The sequence below is a fragment of the Acanthopagrus latus genome, chromosome 9 (assembly GCF_904848185.1).
Source record: "Acanthopagrus latus isolate v.2019 chromosome 9, fAcaLat1.1, whole genome shotgun sequence".
Classification (NCBI taxonomy): domain Eukaryota; kingdom Metazoa; phylum Chordata; class Actinopteri; order Spariformes; family Sparidae; genus Acanthopagrus; species Acanthopagrus latus.
Window position 1 is genome coordinate 15208173 of NC_051047.1, and position 19838 is coordinate 15228010.

The 19838-nt window shown below is 40.5% G+C and overlaps 2 protein-coding genes across 4 annotated transcripts in view; both read right to left on the reverse strand.

Moving 5' to 3' along the window:
* Nucleotides 1-956: 956 nt before the first annotated feature.
* sp5a (Sp5 transcription factor a) lies at nucleotides 957-3264 on the reverse strand. The gene is made up of 2 exons (XM_037109761.1): nucleotides 2891-3264; nucleotides 957-2518 (listed from the first exon to the last, which is right to left on the reverse strand). Exons 1-2 carry the CDS (start codon nucleotides 2939-2941, stop codon nucleotides 1442-1444), a joined length of 1128 nt encoding a protein of 375 aa, XP_036965656.1. The 5' UTR covers nucleotides 2942-3264; the 3' UTR covers nucleotides 957-1441.
* Nucleotides 3265-7592: 4328 nt separating this feature from the next.
* The window catches only part of myo3b (myosin IIIB), a 75684-nt gene continuing 63438 nt past the window's right edge, over nucleotides 7593-19838 (reverse strand). For 2 of the 3 annotated variants that reach the window (XM_037110825.1, XM_037110826.1), the window contains exons 34-37: nucleotides 17176-17276; nucleotides 16752-16798; nucleotides 16255-16410; nucleotides 7593-7727 (exon numbers count right to left, since the gene is read on the reverse strand). In XM_037110825.1, the coding sequence (XP_036966720.1) occupies nucleotides 16302-16410; nucleotides 16752-16798; nucleotides 17176-17276 (257 nt within the window). In that variant the 3' untranslated portion in view covers nucleotides 7593-7727; nucleotides 16255-16301. Of the gene's footprint in view, nucleotides 7728-16254; nucleotides 16411-16751; nucleotides 16799-17175; nucleotides 17277-19838 lie in introns of those variants that run through there. The other variant, XR_005077147.1, reaches the window with a different exon arrangement.

A 19838-nucleotide genomic window follows, 5' to 3' on the forward strand; every position in this document is an offset into this window, starting at 1 on the left:
AAAGTGTTTTTTTTTCTGTTAATGGGTTTTATCTCAGCCTACGGTGTCGCTGCAAAGTCCAGAGGTATATGTAAAACTCAGAAACTGTGGCACAAAGAGAAAAGACCACATCTATTAGAGTGCATTAAAACATTAGAGCACTTCCACAGCTGACTCTAATGGCGATAAAATTAACATCCACTGTGGAAAAAATACTGAAAACTGTGACGTTCTCCAAATGTAATATTTCTTTTCATTTATTTCAAGGGTTGTTTACATTTCACCTCATAATTTACTGAGGTTGATACCTCCATGCATAAAAGGTAGAGCTTGGACTTTAACTAAATCTTGTTTCAGAACAACAGCACCTGTGTGCACCTCTGAGGCGCTCAGGTCCACATATGATGGAGAGGAATCTGTGCGTTTCCACTCAGTTTGTGACCAAATTGCAGGGCTCACACAACCGTTTAACAGAGTGCTCTAAATGTTTGGACAGCGTGCACATTTCCAGTTATTTCTGTTAAGATTTTCAAATGCAGTCCAGACCAACTCAACCTCTCTCAACTGTGTTACCTTAATATTGTGGCGCTTGTGTTGAAGGTTCAACAACAAGAGCAGCAAAGGTGTAAGGCCAAAAAATGTAATTTTTAAAAAATGCAGCCATCTTTTTCACCTTCAGAGGAGCAAATAAGTTACGTTACATGTTGATCCATTTTGGGAGGATTGATCTTTTTTACCATCACCATCAGCTGGAATTTTCAACTTTTACTTGTGAGTCCTCAAATCACTTCATTTTTTAGATTTAACTAAACAAAATAGCTGGATATTTATTACTATTTTTTTCTTTCTTTTTTGTACAACAACTCACTATGCACGATAATCAAGGAACAACTGATTCTTTTCCTTTACACATGAAGCCTGATTGTCTCATCACCGGTAATGTTGAGAGATATTAAATGAATTATTCTGAGTTGAGGAAAAATGTTATAATCTTTATTCTCACACAGTATTTGGGTCATATCAACAATAGCAGATCTTTTCAAGAAGAGCATGCTTTAGAAACACCCCATAAGGAGCAAAAAACGGACACTTTCATTCAACAAAAGCTATTAAATATAATTTACAGGGGAGTGAAATCTTCCACCGAAGACAATGATCAAAACACAAGTTGAAAACTTGTCTTGCTGATATGATATAGACAGTGAATTCAAACTCATGAGCTAAAACTTCTCCATGGTCCCAAATTAACTTACGAAACTTTCTATATGTACAAAATATGTGCTACACAGAACCAGCAATGTTAGAAACTAGTGTCAGGGTGTGAGAACCGACAAATTGAAGGGAATTTAAAAAAAAAAAAAAAAAAAAAAAACGCAGCTCACTGTGTACTTGAACTAATGTAGGACTGACTGTATTGCACTAGTGATGTCTACTCTTTAAAACGACAGACTAACAAGGTGTGTTACAACATATTCCTCGTGTCCTCCCTTTTGACGTGGCCGAGCGTCTTGTCGTGGCACTTGCTCTTTTTGTTCTGGTGAGTTTTGACATGTTTCGCCAAGTGGTCACTCCTCATGAACCTCTTGCAGCAGTCCGGGCAAACAAAGCGCTTCTCGCCCGTGTGAGTCCTCAGGTGTCTCTGCAGCTCGTCCGACCTGGTGAAACTCTTGCCACAGAACAGCCAGTTGCACACAAATGGCCGCTCCCCAGAGTGCCACCTCAGGTGCGCCTTGAGGTGAGAAGTTTTCCCGTAAACTTTCCCGCAGCCCGGTATGTGACATATGTGCTGCTTCTTCTTGCCGGGCTCGTCGCTGGACGTGGAGGACTGGCAGTTCGGACACCGGCACCGCCTGCACCGCCGCGCGGTCGCGAGGGGGGACTTGGTGTGCAGCAGAGCCGCGATCTGCGTCTGGTACTGCGCGAAGTCCGTGTGCCCCAGAACCAAGCCCCTCTGCAGCTGGAAGCGGTGGTGACCGAGGGAGGACGTGTGGCTGACGTGGTTCCCCTGCTGGAGGCTCCACCACGGAATATCCTCCCCGGGGTTCGGGGACAACTGTCTCTGCTGCTGGTGCACAAGGCCGGAGGGTCCCGTGACAAAACTTGGCATCGCGGGCGGGATGGGAGTCGGAGCCGCGTAACTGACGGCGGGGACATAGGTGGGAGGGCAGGTGGACTGCAGGGACTGCATGGAGCAAGGTAACATCTTCACGGGGGAGAAGTCATAGGGGTACGAGGGGTCCGCCGGAGGGGTGAGGGGCAGTTCGTGGTGCGAGCTGAAGGAGCTCTGGATGTGCGCGGAGAGCTGGGGCTTGGAGGATAGTCCGAAAGTGGAGTTGCTCGCCAGGCTGCTCTGAGGGGTCCCCTCGTTAGTCCACGGGTGAAACAACCGAGAAGGGGAGCCCAGAGTCGGGTCGTAGGGCACCTGGAGGAAGTCTGTCGGGTTGGATCCGTGGTGGTGCCCGATCCGGTTACAAGTGGCAGCCAGGAGAGCCAGCGGGGAGTGCTTACAGTTCTCTGGAGAGGAGTTTGGAGTGCGATCCTGGAGAGCCAGACACACATTTTCTACATTACAACCATGATACACACACAAACGACGTGCCGCCGAACAAACTGATGAAATGTTTTTTTTTTTTTGTCTGAACAGTTTTAAATTTCGGGGCGGCGATAACATAAAAGTTATGTTGCAGCAGAAGTCATTAACGCGCAAAAAAAAAATAAAACCCAAAACAAATTAGCGGTAGTAATTAAGTTATATGACGCAGGACTATCAAGACAACACGTCTTTTATATACTCGTAAAAAAAACAAAGAAAGAAAAGAAAAGAAAACTCACATAAATCAACTCGGGCTGAGCGACTTTTACAAGTTATCAAAAGTCGTCAAAAGTGAGGAGGAAAACTTGCTGCACTAACCTGGAGAAAAGCCTGGAGTGTCTCATTCCGCAGTACAGCCACTGATGCCATGGTAAGACGTCCTCCTCCCTGCTCGACGGGGGGAAAAAAACACGCAAAACAAATAAAAATAAAAAAAGCGCTTTAATTCAGACAAATATGTGCATTCGCGGTGAAAATGTGTCGCGTTCGAGCGAGCGAGGTTCCTCCACTCTTTCACAGTGCGTCCTCTCTCCCAGATATCCTCGGTCTATCTGAAGAGTGAGGGATCACTTCTTAGAATTTGATAAGGACTTTGGTGGGCCGCCAGCCAGTCAGAAATAAGATTTATTACTTTGAAGTTTGCCGCTGCCCAATCATCAAAGAATAGCGGCTCTTTGAGAGGGGAAAGCAAATCCTTTGAATCCACAAAGCTCCTATGGTGTGTTTGTTGGTCTGGATAAAGGAGCTGATTATTAGGGGGGATGGGAAGGGAGGAGATAAAGGCGGGACAATTAATGAAGTAATCACTATGTGGGAAATGTATATACACAAATAATTGGATTTTCTTGATCAAAGACCCCCATGCCGCCTGGAGACCCCGGTATTGGATGCTGTAGTCATCTGATCCTCTTTTTGTAATTAAGGATTTGTAGCAGAACCCTATGTGACAATGTGACATTGTTATCTCTGGAGATCTCCAAGAGCGGTGGCTTGCCTTGTTTGATGGGGAGGAAAAAAAGAGACCGAAATCAAGTGACTCAACACAAAGTTTCTCATCTCTGAAGAATCTGCGTCTCTCTCTTTTTTTTTTTTTTAAACATTTTTTTTCTAATGTGAATTAAAATGTCTTTGTTGCTTGCTTTGAACCCGCAACACGACATTAAACACTTAATTATGCCCTCTCTGAATTATTTAAATACTTATTTCTCTTTTTTCATTTGTTTTTATTAGAACCTTACTCCTGATTTTTTATTTTTTTTTTTTTTAATTTCTCCCTCTCTTTGTTCAGCACCAGAGCCTCAGGGGAATATATATATATATATATCCCAGCAGCTAATTCAAATTATAACATGTTACTTTACATGACACAAAAAGGGGGAAACCTCTGTTTTAAATCAGGTGACAAAAGCAGCACTTGAAATGCTGATGTCTCAATCTAAACTCGCTCTGTCAGTATGTGTGAGGAGGAGGAGGCTCTCATAAGCATCTGAACTGAACTTTAACACAAAGGCTAAACTGCAATGTGATATTTTTCTTTTCTTTTTTTTTTTAGTTTCAGAACATTTAATGAAGGCAAAAAAAGTATGCAGTTTTCATAAGATAACATCCAAACTTTTTGTGGCAGAGCAGTGGAAATGGAAGTTGTAGTTTTTCTATATCAACTCTCTGATCTTTATCTGGCTTCCCTGCAGAAACAATCACTGTCCTCTCAACTAGTTTGGAGCGGCAGATTTTGAATTAGATCTGTTCCTTTGAAGGGATTAATGTTCCCAGTCCTCTCCCACGGCTTTACACACAGTCATGAGGGAAAGGGGGAGTCCTGCTGGGCTGTACTGGAGCCATGTTAAACTACAGAACTGGCTACAGGAGTGGTGTACTCACACTGTCAACTGATGGAAAAAAAACAAAACAAAAAAAAAACTAGTGCAGATTAACCTTGTTTACATCACGTATGGCAGCAGCGGGGCCATGAAGTTTGTTGTATAGAGCGCTTATAAAAATATGAGGAAAACAGGAAGGTTTGAATCCAGAGCCATGATTTATTAAATGTGGCGCTTCCAGAGAAACTGCGTGTGTACTTTTGTAGTAACTTAAGTTTTTATAAGTTACACTTGTGTTTTTATTAACATTTTATAAGTTATAACTAATAACTTCACTAACAGTTAATAAATCATTTACTAAAAAGCATCCAAGAGAAGTAACTTTTGGGTTGCCAAGTTGAGAAAAATACCTTTTTCATGATGTTTATCTTCCCTTGTAACACAAAAATACCATCTTTTAATGTTTTTTTTAAATTTGCTGGTGAGGTGAATTTCACTTTGAATAAATGAATCTTTCGCAAAATCTGCCATTCCAACATTTGTTCTTACTGACCTACAAACAAATCTGTAGTATTGTAATTCTGTGTTCACCTGTTTTGAGATCTTTCGTGTCAAAATCCTGAAACCTTTTTAAGTGAATAGATGTATGCTAATACAGACCAATTTGCGCTCAATAACTAATGGCTTTATAAATGGTTAATAAATCATTTACAGATGCTTTATAGATCATTTGGAATCCATTCACGAGTTATGGGTCGCCAAGTTGTGAAGAATCCCTGCTGCTGATGTCTATCTTCCCCATGGATGACATGACAACACTGTCGTTTGATGTTTTTAATCCCTCAGTGAGATGGATTTCACTTTGGATTACACTTTATTAACTACTTATTGAAATACAGAAGACTTCATGGCTTATTAGAAAGTGAGACCTTAAGATTTCATTTTTGTTATTTGTTCATTTAATGGTAACATTTATAAACAAACATACAAGATGAACACCAGCCAATCTGGCAACCCAATGTCAAATTAGTGCATGAAGTGCATCTGTAAATGATTTATTAACCATGCACAAAGCCATTAGTTACTGTGTGTGAGGTGCACTGTATTAGTGTTCATGTTTTCACTTATAAGGACTGAAGGATTCTGACACAAAACAGCTCAAAACAGGTGGAAAGTCAATTCATAAAAATAACTGAACGGTTAATAAATCAGTGAGCAAGCACAAGTTTGGGTTGCCAGGTTGTGGAAATTCCTTTGCGTAGTATTTATCAAAACATTATTAAGTGGTTAATTTATTGTTTTTACACAAATCTTATTTTAGATAAAACTTTAACCTTGTTAGTATCAATGGTTCATAATTGGTTTATAAAGCACCTGCTAATGATTTCTCAAACATTTATTATGCTGTTAGTTGCTACTTTTCATAATTCATGATGGATGCCTCAGTAGAAAATTACACATTATTTTCACAGTGAAATTTGCTTTATTTGACTACATTTATTCACCATATTCATGTTGAATTAAAAGACTGTGACACAGCACGGCTCAAAACAGTTGAAAGTCATTTATGAAATGGCTGAATGCAGTAAACTCAGGTAACCAGCTGTACTGACCAGCTCAGACATCTCAGTAGTACACATCTCTACGGTCTACTTCAAAAGTTGTGTATTTGTGCAGAGAAGTGCTGTCACTTGATTTTTTGCCTTCAGGTTTAAATGTCAGATAAATGTCAAATGTTGTAATCTGCTCTCTCATGTCAAACCAGACTACTGTAAAAGTAAAGGGAGAATCCACCCAAAAACGGAATTAGGATTTTTCCACCATCTCGAGCGGCAGCAGCAGCAGCACATTTTGGATTTGTGGACATAAAAGCTGAAGAAATTAATTCTGGTTTAAGGTGGATTTCACTTAAATCTGCTTTACATGTGAGCTGTCATGCTATGCAAAGGCAAATTACAGCCATATATGACAACCACGTGAATTTTGTGAACCATCAGCATTACCAAATCATTGATATCTTCCTTTGAGATACTTGCTTCAGCCCTAAAAGCAAGTTCTTACATTTTAATGCATCTCAATGGGACTCCAGCTGAGGGATGGATTTGGCTGAGCAGGACTTTGATATAGTTTGTGAGAAATTCATGACTGTGTGCTTGACACAATGTCCAGTCCCCGAGGTAATTTACTTGCTCCAAACCTTTGCCGTCTTATGGCCATGCCTCAAGTTTTACAGGGTCACCTCAGCAGTGGTTTGGCTAAAAGAATTTTTTTCCTGCGGCATTTGATGGGAAAATTAAGTTGGAGGAACCCCCACTGCAGTAGTTTTCTGCCTGTACACTCAAAGATGTGAACATGGGAGCAGTCTGCACCATCCATGTATTTCATTTTGTACTTTACAGCGTACAGCAGAGAGTCGATTAACAAGAGGTGAGGCATGTATGAAGCTGCATTTAGGCGTCAACTGGTATTATCGCAACTGTGGGGACAGTTATATATTCACAGCCTTTGAGTCCAAGACAAATTCATCCACAGAGATAATTAAAATATTGCATAACATATTCTATCGTAACGCATCGTGTCATAATGTATCATATCGTAATGTATCATAATGTATCGTAATGTATCGTATCGTATCGTATCGTATCGTATCGTATCGTATCGTATCGTACTGCACTGTAGTGTACCGTATTGTATCGTACTTCATCTAAAAGGTCAGGAACTGAAGCAGATATGTTAAACTTGGCTCGTTCAATTTGAATATCATGACTTTAAAACTGAATGAAATATTTTCTAAAAGTTCAACAGGTGACAAACACGTGCTTGGATTCCCAAAACTGGCTCATTAATTTCATCTTGACATCATTTTTGTAACTTGAAGATTTAACTTTCATGTTATCATTCTAGATCAAATCAAATCAATTTTATTTATACAGCCCAAAATCTCAATCACATTGCCTCAATGGGCTTTACAATCTGTACAGTGAATGATCATTTCTATTAAAACATCAACAGATATAACAGAAATCCATACGAAAATGTATCAAAGTATGCTCCCCTGGCAATCACCATATTGTGGTGGGTGTGTATAAAGAAGATGATTGCTATCGTCAGTACTGATATATCGCGAACCCTAGTTTTGCCTAATATGTGAAAAAATTTACTACAGAATGTGAAGAAAAAAATGCACCAGTAGTCAAAGATCAGCAGTTTAAACACGTTTATTTGCCTCATATAAAACTGCAGTTTGCTAGAAATAAATAAAAATGTACAACAGACATGACGTGTGTCGCTGAGTTTGTTTTGGTTCCCATCCAGTTCAGGTTAAAGAAGGCAATCTGCGGAAGAGAGACGAGAACTGCATCAATCAACCAAATGTAGCACATTTAAAATACTTCAGTTTTCACTTTATATTATTTTCAACTTGTTATATTGACGTCATTGGATCTGAGAAAGTAGAGCTGCATGTGATCTTGACAATTTGAGCGGGCTGACAGAGAGAACGGAGGATCTGACAGAGACAGGGGGCAATGCCACAACACGAACCCTTTTTAACTTTCCATATTCTCCGGACAGTTGGAGAGAAAACAGGTTCCACATCTGTCTCATACGAGAGATATCAGAGATGGGTATGAGGGTGGGGGAGCGAGGGGGAGGTGGTGCATGTGTGAGAGTGAGAGTTGGAGTGTGTGGGAGAGGGAGGAGAGGGAGGGGGGGGGGGGGGGGGATGGGGGGGAGGGAGAGAGACGCTCGAGGCTACTGGGTACTTGAGCCGCTATAATGGTGTCTCGTATGAGAAAACATCTGTGAATTTCCTCAGTGATCTACAACAAAGTATAACTCAGAGCAGTCACTCAGCCGACCTTTGAAGTTGCTGTCTGACAGAAAGCTGCCATTGTTCGCAGCCCCCAACACACAGAAACTCCAACTTTGGTCTCACTAATTTTCCCTGCAATGCGATACAACTCTTTTTTTTCTCTCCCCTTCTCTTCCGAGCCTATGAAGCTGCGGATCTCTGCATATTCAAGGGCAAAGAGCAAAGTGCTGGCAATGTGCACGGCTGGCCTGGGGTCACGTAGGGGCGGGGCAGGTCATTTTACCTTCCCTCAGCCCACCCTAGATGCTTTAATCCATCCATCCCTAAAGAGGGAAACACTCTCCCTCTGTGATGATGTACAAGGTTACAGCCTGCAGTGCTCTACCAGGAAGAATTACAATAATAAGATGTCATTGCCGATCATCATTTAAACTTTGAGGCCGTGAATAAGAACAGGTGGTTTAGATTTATACTATACTTAAATATTAAAATATTCTTGCACTATAGTGAATACCTTCCAGGTGCCATTGAGCCAGAGCACTTGAGCAATATCTGCTAAAGGCTTCTTGCAACTTTAGGTAGGCAATGATGCAACTGATGGAAATTTTGAAGTATTGTCGTCTATGAGTGCTTCGAAGATACACAACAGGTTCTTGGTTCTTATTTGAGGAGCCAGTACAGTTACATTTACTTTTTGACAAGTATGAATAACATTGTAAAAAAGCTTGTTTTGTAAATAGGGGTGGGCAGTGTGCCGGTTTAGTCCTCGATGTCACTTTTCGCCATGACGTTGATTTTACAATGCGGTCTTTAGAGATGTAGCATATCTAAAATAATGTCATTCACTGTAGTTGTAATAACAGGAAGATAGAAACTCAAGCTCTAGGAAGGATAGAGTTCAGACTTGGAACATGAACGTTTTCCGTGAGGACACAAGGAAAAGATTCCCCAAAAGTTATATTGCCCAAACTTATCTGTGAATATTTCTTTCACTCTTGTGTTCAAAAACATAGATCTGAAGCTCAGTGCTGAGGCTGTCCATTCAACAGTTTTAATAAATCATCCATATTAACCCATCAACTCATATTAACTTCACACTTAAATTAAAAACCTCTGATAAATCACACCCACTTCTGGTTTAAGCCCCAGCCATGCAGAGCAGGGCTACAGATACAATGGTAACAGATAAAGATTGTGGTGTACTCGCTCATTCATAGTTCTCAGCTCCCTCAAAGCACAAAAATGAACAGCAAAATCTGCAAAAATGCCATTTTTGATACTTTAACCATCAAATTGTTCAAGTTCATATCTTTCCTTCAGCATCCTAGCAAGCTTGGATGTTGTGATGAGCGAACTGATCTGTATAAATGTATTAATTTGAGTAAAAGATTTGAAAAAAGGAGACAAAGTTTGGTAAAGCAATGAAAAACAAAGTGAAATGAACTATATATAGAAACTCTAAGTAATTCCATTGGTTAGTGACAGACCCTGTTTCAGTAGAACTATTGTTTTGCTCAAGTCAACCAAAAGGAAAGGAGTGTGCAGAAAGTAAGGAAAATACTGTAATTATACTGTGTAATCTGACTGTGGGTGGTCTCCACGGACAACTACGCAAATATCTAGGAGCTGTTGGACATATTTTAAAGCATTTATACCGTACTCCACTTTACTCTGACCTCAATCAAAAGGTCGTCTGGTTGAGCACCAGGCGATTCGTCCCTGCTCCTCCTGGCAGTGGCAAAAAGACAAGCTTTCTGTTGTGCATCCCAAACTGAAACAAGGCCGTGATAATTCTCACACTGTTACCCGTCCAGCGTTTATTCAACGGCAGCTGGTCCCACCATCTGGGAAAGCAGCACCGGGGCAAAACAAAACAGGTTACACCTTTGGCCATGCCAAGTCTGCAAGTGCCCCACTCCTTCTACAAACTGAGAGAGGCTAATCACAATTTCACGCTCTGATTTGTCAAATCCCATTCCAGCACCGGAGGCACCGAGAAAACTTTTAAGGCAATAAATTTCATGGGCGTACAGGATAACAGCCCCTCCATACTGTTCCTGTTGTTTCATGTAAGCCTTTTTTCTTGCTTCACCCCTCTTAGCAACTGAATGGCTACACCTCTTTTATGCAAATAGGGGAGGAAGCTGTAATTTTGACCAAAACATTTGGTCACCACCAAGATTAGCAGTCTGAAAACAAACTCTTATCTACTCATGCATGCATTTGCTATTCATGCAAATGTTAACAACAAAACAGTGCACAGAGCACCCTCAACAAACTGCAGGTGTGAGGAAGCTGAAACAAAAGCCACTGTAACCCTAATGGCATCCCTTGTCATTAAGAGACCTTTGATGTATGTACTCAACGGACTCTTTTATCTCCTTCTTCCTCTTCGCCTCTTACTCTCTCTGCCTCTACCCGGCTCAGCCAGTTTCTTTATTAATGCCGTCTTTGGGGAATGTTCTTTTGCTCAGAGCCCTCAACACACATCTGGGTGACGCTAACGTCATGTCGCTTTCTTTCGGCAGTGGTCGTTAGCCAGCGCAGAGTATCACAGTGCTCAAGTCTGTAGCCGTCCCGTTCGTCCTCCGTTCTTGAAGTCGGTGGGAACAAGAACTGCTTCAAAACAAGGCTTTGGCGTTAATTCTTTACTCATAAATCGGTGGTATGCAACTAGAATATAGTGTGATATATTCTACTGTGGTGGAAAACTGACACATCTGTATATGAAAAGCACGTAAACTGCATTAAAACAGTATTTGAAAAGGGTGCACATGAAATACAGGTATTCAAACTCTCCCTTTGAACTCAAAGGATATAGAAACAGGACAATGTTGGCCTAATCGTGTTCTCTCTTTGAAGTGAGACATCACTATTAGGTGAAAAGGTAAGTATGCTTCTTTAGAAAATAAAAAGCTTTTCATCATTTGTTAAGGCTGCAGCTCGAGTGATTTTCATAAAGGTGGTTTAAAACTTTGGATAACGGCGTTTGAGGCTGCCTCGGATGCCGCTTAAAATGAAAGTGCTGCTCATGAAGCAAATAGCTAAAATGGCAAGAATAACACCAGCAGTAACGTTAGCCACATTAAAGCGGTCCTCTCTTGCGCGCCAGATGTTGTCAGATTTAATGAGGAAAAACAAGAGGGAGCTGGATTTACGCAGAGGTATTAAAGAGGAAGCAGGTGTCAGGCCCCCGAACGCTGGCTTGCGACCCAAAACGCGATGAGAGTCCGAGCAAACAGGAGCTCCATTTAAATCGCTCCGAACATCTTTTTTGCGAGAGTGACGACAGCATTTCATAACATTTGCTTTTTTGCAACACATAATCAGGTAACCAAGGCAATTACCTACACACCTCCGCTCACCTCCCCTCGTATGCTAAAGCAGGCAATCAGCCAGGGAGTTAATTTGGCAGAGAAAAACAGGGGAAGAAACACCCACTCTGGAACCATTTGTCACCACAGTCCAACCTTGTTATTCAAACTAGCGAGCCTATTTGAAATTCCTCTCCATGGTAAAAACAGGGCCAAAATAATCAAGGGAGCATGATCACACTTAATTGATTCAGTGTACTTTTAAGATGCACTACAGGGTGCTGGGGTGACCTATTTCAGAGTGCTCTTCAGAGGAGCCAACTATCCCAGCAAGGGAGTAATGCACAACGAGGATTTTAATTATTGCAGGATCTGTGGCTACGACCGGAGGTGAAATGCTTCTGAACTAACTGTGACACCACATTATAACACTGCCAGTGGTCGGGCTGTTATTCCTTGAATTATTTTATTTAGAGTTAAATATGACAATAAATTGAAAAAAAAGAAAGAGAAAACAGGACTTTATTATGATGCAGCTTAATTATGTGAACTAATCTGATCATAGAAACAGCTGATCTCTACTGTTTTCAGACGTAGCTGTCCGCAGATAATTAGAACCAAGTCTCAAACACCACAGGATTTAATGACCTGAGAAAAAGACATTAACACATTTTAAGATAAATATAGTTATTAAATAAGAGCTGCTTTTTGCTGCTTTTTACATCTTTTTCATAGTCTTGTAGATGGAGAGGTGTAATGTTACTAAGCACCTTCACCCAAGGGCTGTGATTTAATACAATTTTGGGTGCTTTAGTTGAGTATTTCCATTTTATTCTTAATAATTACACATCACTGCATTTGTGAGGGAAATATGCGTTTTTTACTCATTTAACAACAATAGTTACTAGTTGCCCTGCAGATTTTATTACATGAAAATCAATGACAGGCTTAAAAATAGAATACGGTGTTGTTAATGAAACTACCCAAAACAATTTAGAATAAGCTCCACCTCAACTAACTCCTACATAAAACGCTGCTTTACATGAATGCATCAGTAACTAGAATGGCACTGATTGCATACCTCCGCCAAGGTACAACAATCCCATTTAATTCAATCAAGTCTAATCCAATATCAAATAAAATGTGTTTAAATCCATTAGATCTGGATTTTATTTGGATCCGTATCAAATTGTACTCACTCATAGATACCAGCCATCTAAATATGCCTGATTTATTTAATCCAGTGCCATGCGTTACACCCTGAGAAATGAATGAAAACATTGAAAAAACGCCCTCGCAATGTTAAAGAAAGTGAGAAAAGAAATTCCTCTATCTGTCCCTTTATCTGCAACTGCACTAAAAGATTAAAGGGGTCTAATCTGGGCTGAGACCCATTAAGTAGTTTTGTGTGATCCACAAACAAATGGACATTTGCAACATAAAGTCCTTGGTGGAGGTAACAATCCAATAATAAGCAGATAATAATGTTACAATGACAGGAGTCAGTTTCTTCATTAAAATATGTACTTTTAAGCAACATTATGTAACTTTTTTTTTTTTTTACCTTAAAATAACATCTTCATTCATCATGTTGATGGTTCAGTGTCTTGTAACAGGGTGAACGGTGTCTCTGTCTCAGTTATCACTTGTTTGTCCACTGTGTAACTTTAGTGAGAGGGTCGGATCACAGCGTTACACAAGTTTACTTCAACATACAAGCTTTCAACACATAACACCGTCATGACGTAATGAATTTTGTTTGTGGTTAACACCAACATTACATCTGTCAAACTGTTACAGACCTGGGATTTGTATTGACAATAGTGTTGTTGCACTCAGAGACTGTCAGGATGCCAAACCGCAAAAAAATGTCAATTTCTACATAATGTTGCTTTAAGCACATTTCACCACTAATACTCTTACACCTTTATTTAAAGTGGAAACAGGCAACTTTCCCTCCCCCCTAGCATTCCCAAGCGGCATTATTTTTGTTGCAAAGACAACTTGATCGTTCCTCCTCCTCAGATTAGCGACGCAGGACAAAACATGAGTTCATTTATTCATTTAGTCCATAATGGAGACGTGAAAGCAGATAGAAATGGTGCCAGCATGACTGGCTCACCAGTCAGCCTTCATTGAAGGTGATTTCAGTGGCATGCAGAATAGCACGGTGAATGTGAGGTTTATATGGAACCAATCTTCACACTGATGGTGTCATTATTCTATACCCATTACACTGTGCAATCAACATTTCCTTCACGATGATGATGATGATGATGATGATAAGCAAAAAACTTGTATCACCAGTTCAAGGAACATTGTAACATCAAAACAGGGGTTCTAAAAGAGAATTTCACATACTTTTTAATTAAAGGCTCTAAATACTTTCTTCACCACTGTTTAGACATTGTGGATTGTTGGTTCTACCACTAAAAGCATTGTGGCAGTTCAACACAACAAACAGCATAGTTATGGTTGGAAGATGACAGGGTTGAAACCACAGCGTTGTCAAGTGACAAAACCATGCATCATCTCAAATTTCTCTCGCACCTTGTTTTGATTATATTACTGTATAAAACGAGGACGAATCTCAAGAAACCCCTTATGTTTCACAAGCTTTTAAAAGAAGAAATAAGACATAGAAGCAGATTTGTTATGGTGATGGGTCTGACCTCCTTGTCTCAACTTGAGTCTGACCCTCACAGCACTGAGCTGTGGGATCTGACGAACACTTTGGGCCTCCTTAAACCAAACAGGATTCCTGTGAACCTGAACCCAAAGTGAAGCCGGTCTCGCTATCGAGGCAGAGCTCTAATGTTTTCCCCACTGAGTATACGGAGGATGAGATCCTCAGTCATACCACCCTACTCTTCCTATTAAGATCAAAATCTCGTCTCAGGCCCTCGGGTGTCAACAAAGGGAGATGCAGTAAATGATATGCAAATTGAAAATAAAAAAAAAAAGAAGCTCCACAAATCAACTCGCCAGCCCTGCATTTCCGACACTTCACATCTTAAAAGAAAATTCCTGTATTTAGGGTAAAATTCAAAGTGAGGTCTAGCTCTGCCTCTGTGGGGCTATGTGTGGTGATTCCAGCACTCAGACAGCACAAAGCCCCTCTAACTACCGGCAGCTCGCTGTGGGAGAACTCGCAGGGAGAGTTCAGGCTTTCAGAGGGATTTGTCTCTGGATCTGTCTTAGACAATAGACATAGCACGTAAAATAGGTTCCCAAGATGTTAGATGTTCCCAAGTCAGGTTAACACCATTGAGTTAAGGAACAGACTGCCTGCTAGATGAGGAGCTCCTTGGAGCAATAAAAAAATCCCACTGGGCCAGAATTTAAGATCAGGAAATGTAGATTTTAGACCTTATTCAAGATTTTGGTTATGACATATTTCAAATAAATGCAAGTACATAATTAAAATATTTTGTGGTGTATGGTGACTTATACGAACATAATGTCTATAATCACACGTGTGAGACACATATAGACATACACACTGTAGGTAGTGTTATAGATTCCGTCATACATTAGATTTACGTATGCTGGGCGACTCTGATGCTGCCCCTTGATTGGATGAGGTCCCGCAATAGTCATATTTTAGATTAAATTTGGGGCAGTGCTCAGATAATATTCAACTGATGGAAAAGAATCGATGACTATTTCAATTTTAAGAATTTTGGTATTGTCGTGATTTATTAAGATAGATAACCAAACAACTGCGGGTTAAAGCTTTAAATACCCAACAATTCTTTAGCTTCTCTTCCATTGATAACATTATATTTGTTGGAAGTTATGATCTTTCAAATTTCAAAGAATGAATCATCAGTGAATACGATTTTTATTACATACACAGGACAGAGCTTAAACATCTGACAATACCACAAAGAAAGAGGGGTGTCTCACATTGTCTTTAAATATTAGTGTGATATTTTTAGGCTGCATCGCGATGCACGATACACATCCATGGATGAATACTTGTCAGTGATGTGAATATCGTGACTAAGTGGGTAAAGGCAAGAATTAGAACAAGTAGAACAGTCTGGTAAGTTCAGGGAATTACATCACTTTACAGTAATGCAGCCAAACAAGTCATAAAACGACATAACAATACTCAAAATCTAAGACAAAATCACTCACAACATGATAACAATGTTAGAGGAAATATTGCACAGCACTAATATGAATGGATGTTCAGCATTCAGGTGTTTTTTAAAACCTTTCAAGAAACCTCTCCTACATGTGCACCACATGATGACGTATTTACCTGTTACATATCATTAATTCATTTATTGCTGCAACATCAGGGCCATTTCACAGCAGTTTGTCATCTGAAAATTAACTGTGGTGCAGAAACACCTAAATATTTTCACACATTGTGATGCATTGAGAGGCACAGTAGCAGCAAGTGCTGTGCAGAACATACACTAGGAAGACATCTAGAGCCCATCTTCCTACAAAACGTTACTTCTCTACCTATAATCAAGCATTGTGGCGATAAAGCCTGCAAATAAATGTAGTGGCTTACATCAAAAAATAAATACGTTGCTTATAGAAAGCAGTTGCAGTAATATCGCCGATATTAGTGGGTCGTTTCCTGAACATACATTCCGACCACTGCGCAGGTCGCTTATTCTGCACTGCTGCTACTTGCTCCACATACCGCAGCACATCCAACACTGAGGATGCTCTTTGGAGTGTCTGTCTGCATGTCTGGTGCGTCTGTCTTACCGGTTGACATGGTTGTAAGGCTCAGCTCTGACTGACGAGTGGGCCCGCTAGAAAGGGTGGGAGGGGGGGGCAGTCGCGTACTCTTCCTCGGGGATTGACTCCACAGTTGACAGTAATTTGTAGTACTCATCTTCTCCATCCAGCACTTTGATTTGACTGAGAGAAGGGAAAGAAAAAAGTAACTGGGATACAGAAGTCTTGATGTAGAGTAAAAGCAATATTTGCAGCTGCGGCGATGAGGCGTTTTCTTCTGAATCAGGACGTCATTTATAGGATAAATACAAGTCAGACCTTCGACAATTAAAAACAGCATGCTGACAAAGCCATAATATGTAACACCCCCCTCTCTAATGACGCAGAGCGACCGCTCATAAAAAGCCTGTTATTTTCGGCTCTCCATTTACATTATAAGAAAACAACTCCATTTCTGGATTCTCCTATTCCACAAAGGGCCTGCTCTGTTTAGAGTTGCTGTAAGTAGGAAAGCAGTTATTTACCCAAGTTTTCTCGGCTTCCTCTTGCTCCCCTGGTAATCCAGAGTTCTCTGAGGAAAGGGCCAAGAGCACACAGTCAAAAGATGAGCAGAGAGTCATTAATTTTTAATTCAAAGTGATTTTGTGTTGAATGCGAGCAGATGCTGATAATATCAGAAGTCACAGCATAATTTTTTCTGATCAAAGGGCTCAAGTGAGTCTGATGAAGCATGCATCTTGCTCAGCTTTGATAAACCACATCAATTATTCACCGTGAAGGCAGACATCCTGACATGAAAGCAACAGATAAAGAGCATAAGCACATGTTCAAGACAAGAGGCAGAGAAGCGTGGGGGTGGGGCTCCAGGGTCTGGCACAGGTAGGTTTAATTGTATTATCATGTGGAACCAAAGTCAGACAAAGGCCTTTATCGGCACTTTGAACTCACATTTAGCTGGTTGTAGTACAGGCTGTCTTCAGGGCTGTTGAGCAGCTTGGGCTGCTGGCCCCGCCGGCGAGGAGTTCTCTGCTGCAGCTTCATCACTGGACCTGCAACAGAGGAAAAACGAGGGCAGTGATCCAACCGAGCAAAACAACAACAACAAGCACACCAGCACGACATCAGCGGTGATGACAGCAGCCGCAAAACAGATTCTGCCCTCCACTTTGGTAAATCTGCACCCTCGTGTGACAAAGTGGCAGAAACATCTCAAATGTACTCCGGTTTGGGTTAAAGATTATGTAATTTCATCGATGAGCTGACTCAATATCAGCTTAACATTGCAAGAACACAGACACGCGTGAACCACGTCTAATTATATCTGTGCTCACAGGTGCAGCAGACTGCAGTTCAATTTACTGAATAGCTGCAGTGGATGAGGTGGAGGGGAGACTGTGGCGTGCTGCAGTGGATACACTCTCACTTTCCCGTGACCACATAACGAGGGAAGTGATTCTTGAGCGTGTTCACACTGAGGCGCAGATCGAGCGAAAAACTGACGTGGTGCCAGTTACAATGTAGGCATGACAGCTGTGACCATCTTGACAAATCATGAACCTCGTTTAAGCGCATTCCTAAGACAGAAAAACAACCACCTACTGAGATGAATAAAAAGAAGAGTCGCTACTAACGTTTGCTAACGGTCCTGATAAAAAATAACACAGTGGCGACACTTTAAGGACACCAAGAAAGTGCTGAAAATCATATTCATTTCATGGATGTGTAATTTAACATTACCTAAAACAGGTCAGACGGTTTAATACTTTTAGTTTGGGAGAAGGAAAAGCATTTTGTTGTAATGTATCAAACATTTGTGTCAGTGAGGAGTTCAGCGTTATCTTGTGTAACGGGTGTACGGAGTTGTTTAGAGTCTTTCACACAGTGCTGTTTTTCTGCTGAAGACAGTTTTCTGGAGTAGAAGTGGAACATTAGAGCCTCGAATAAGAATATTTTTGGTTTGGGACGAATTATTTGCCAACAGAATTAGTGCTGAGTGATAAATAGCATTTTCATCGCCATTGTGATACAAACACGTGTAGTACAGATGTTGCCTGAAATTGGAGGAATTACAAAAATCTTTTTATTTACAACTGCCGTGCATTCACACTGAGCAAGAGCAAAAAGATGAAACCCCAGCAAGCCATCAGCTCCCTCCGCTTGAAGTGGCATCTATTTGGTGGTGGTTGTGAGGTTAGCTACAGTAATATGACGTCTGAGGGAGGAGAGAAGAGCTACCATGGGCACTTCGGTTTTGTTTTTTTGTTTTTGTTTTTTTTATCATATTACTATGACAGTGTTGACCAATGTTATCGTACATCATAGAACTTTCTCATATTGAGCTGGCCTAAATAAGATCAGGGTCAAGTACCAGGTTCTTAACATATTGCAGCTGAAATAAACCAATTTATGTTAAAGTTGATCCACTGCAGAGATATAAAGTAAAATAATCCAAAATACAACAACAGTTTGAATTTTGGGAAATAATTTTATTCAGAGTTATATGAGACGTTTGATAGCAATCTTATATCTGTAATTTACATATAGCCAGCAGCCACTTAGCTTAGCTTAGCAATTCAGACTAGAAACAGGGTTAAAAGCTTAAAAATGAATTTACTACAACTACAACTTGACATTTTACATGCAAGTTTGTAGAGCGATTAAACAAATGAATAGTTTAAAATATTACTGTGAGCTAGTCAGCTCTGGAGAGCTGCTTTTGTTACCTTTGGCCAAAACCAGGCTGTTTTTCTAGTCTTTATGCTAAGCTAAGCTAACTGACTGCTGGTTGTGGGTTCATATCAATCTTTTCATCTAACTGCTGGCAAGAAAGCAAATAAGAGGCATTCCCAAAATGTCTAAGTAGTCCTCTAAAGGATCAGTTCACCTCAATAAAAAAAACTATATTTTTCACATTTCGTATTGGGGTTGTCTCGTCATGCAGTAGTTTTTGTGATCAATTGTTGAGATCTGACAATTAACCCCTGGCATTGGTTCTTGAACTTGTTCCACTCAAGATTATCTGAACCTTGCACTGCCTAGCTCACTGGCCCGGCCTGGATGTGTTAACAATGGAGAGAGTTGCACAAGCCAGAGCGATATGATGCACCCACTACGTTTGCATTTCAGGTCAAGAAAAAAGACTGCTATTTTTTTTCTTGATTCCAGCCTGGAACATACTTTTCAGGTTACAAACCAGTTTATTTTTGGTTGAAGTGCTCCACGGTGGTTCCAAATTAGTTCTGCGAATTGGGACAGAGCCGGTTCAGTTATGATGGAAAAGGGGTATGTGGCTGAGAATTGTGCTGCTACCCCAGTACAATGGAAGAGTATAGAATTTAATTTATGATGATTTGGATTAATTGACCCTTTAAAATCTGACACTGACTCAGCAGATCAAGGAGTCTAGATGTCGATGCTAACCCTCCTACTTCGTATTGAAATCACTGACACAAATGTGAGCTGTCACTAATCTGTAAAACAGAAAAAGAAGTAATTTTACACATTTGGATTCCCAGAGAATTATTCATTGCTCCGCAGAAAGTGAAATGTTATTGATGGCTTACTGAAGAATAATGATTTATTATTCAAACAAAGGACGATCATGACGTCTT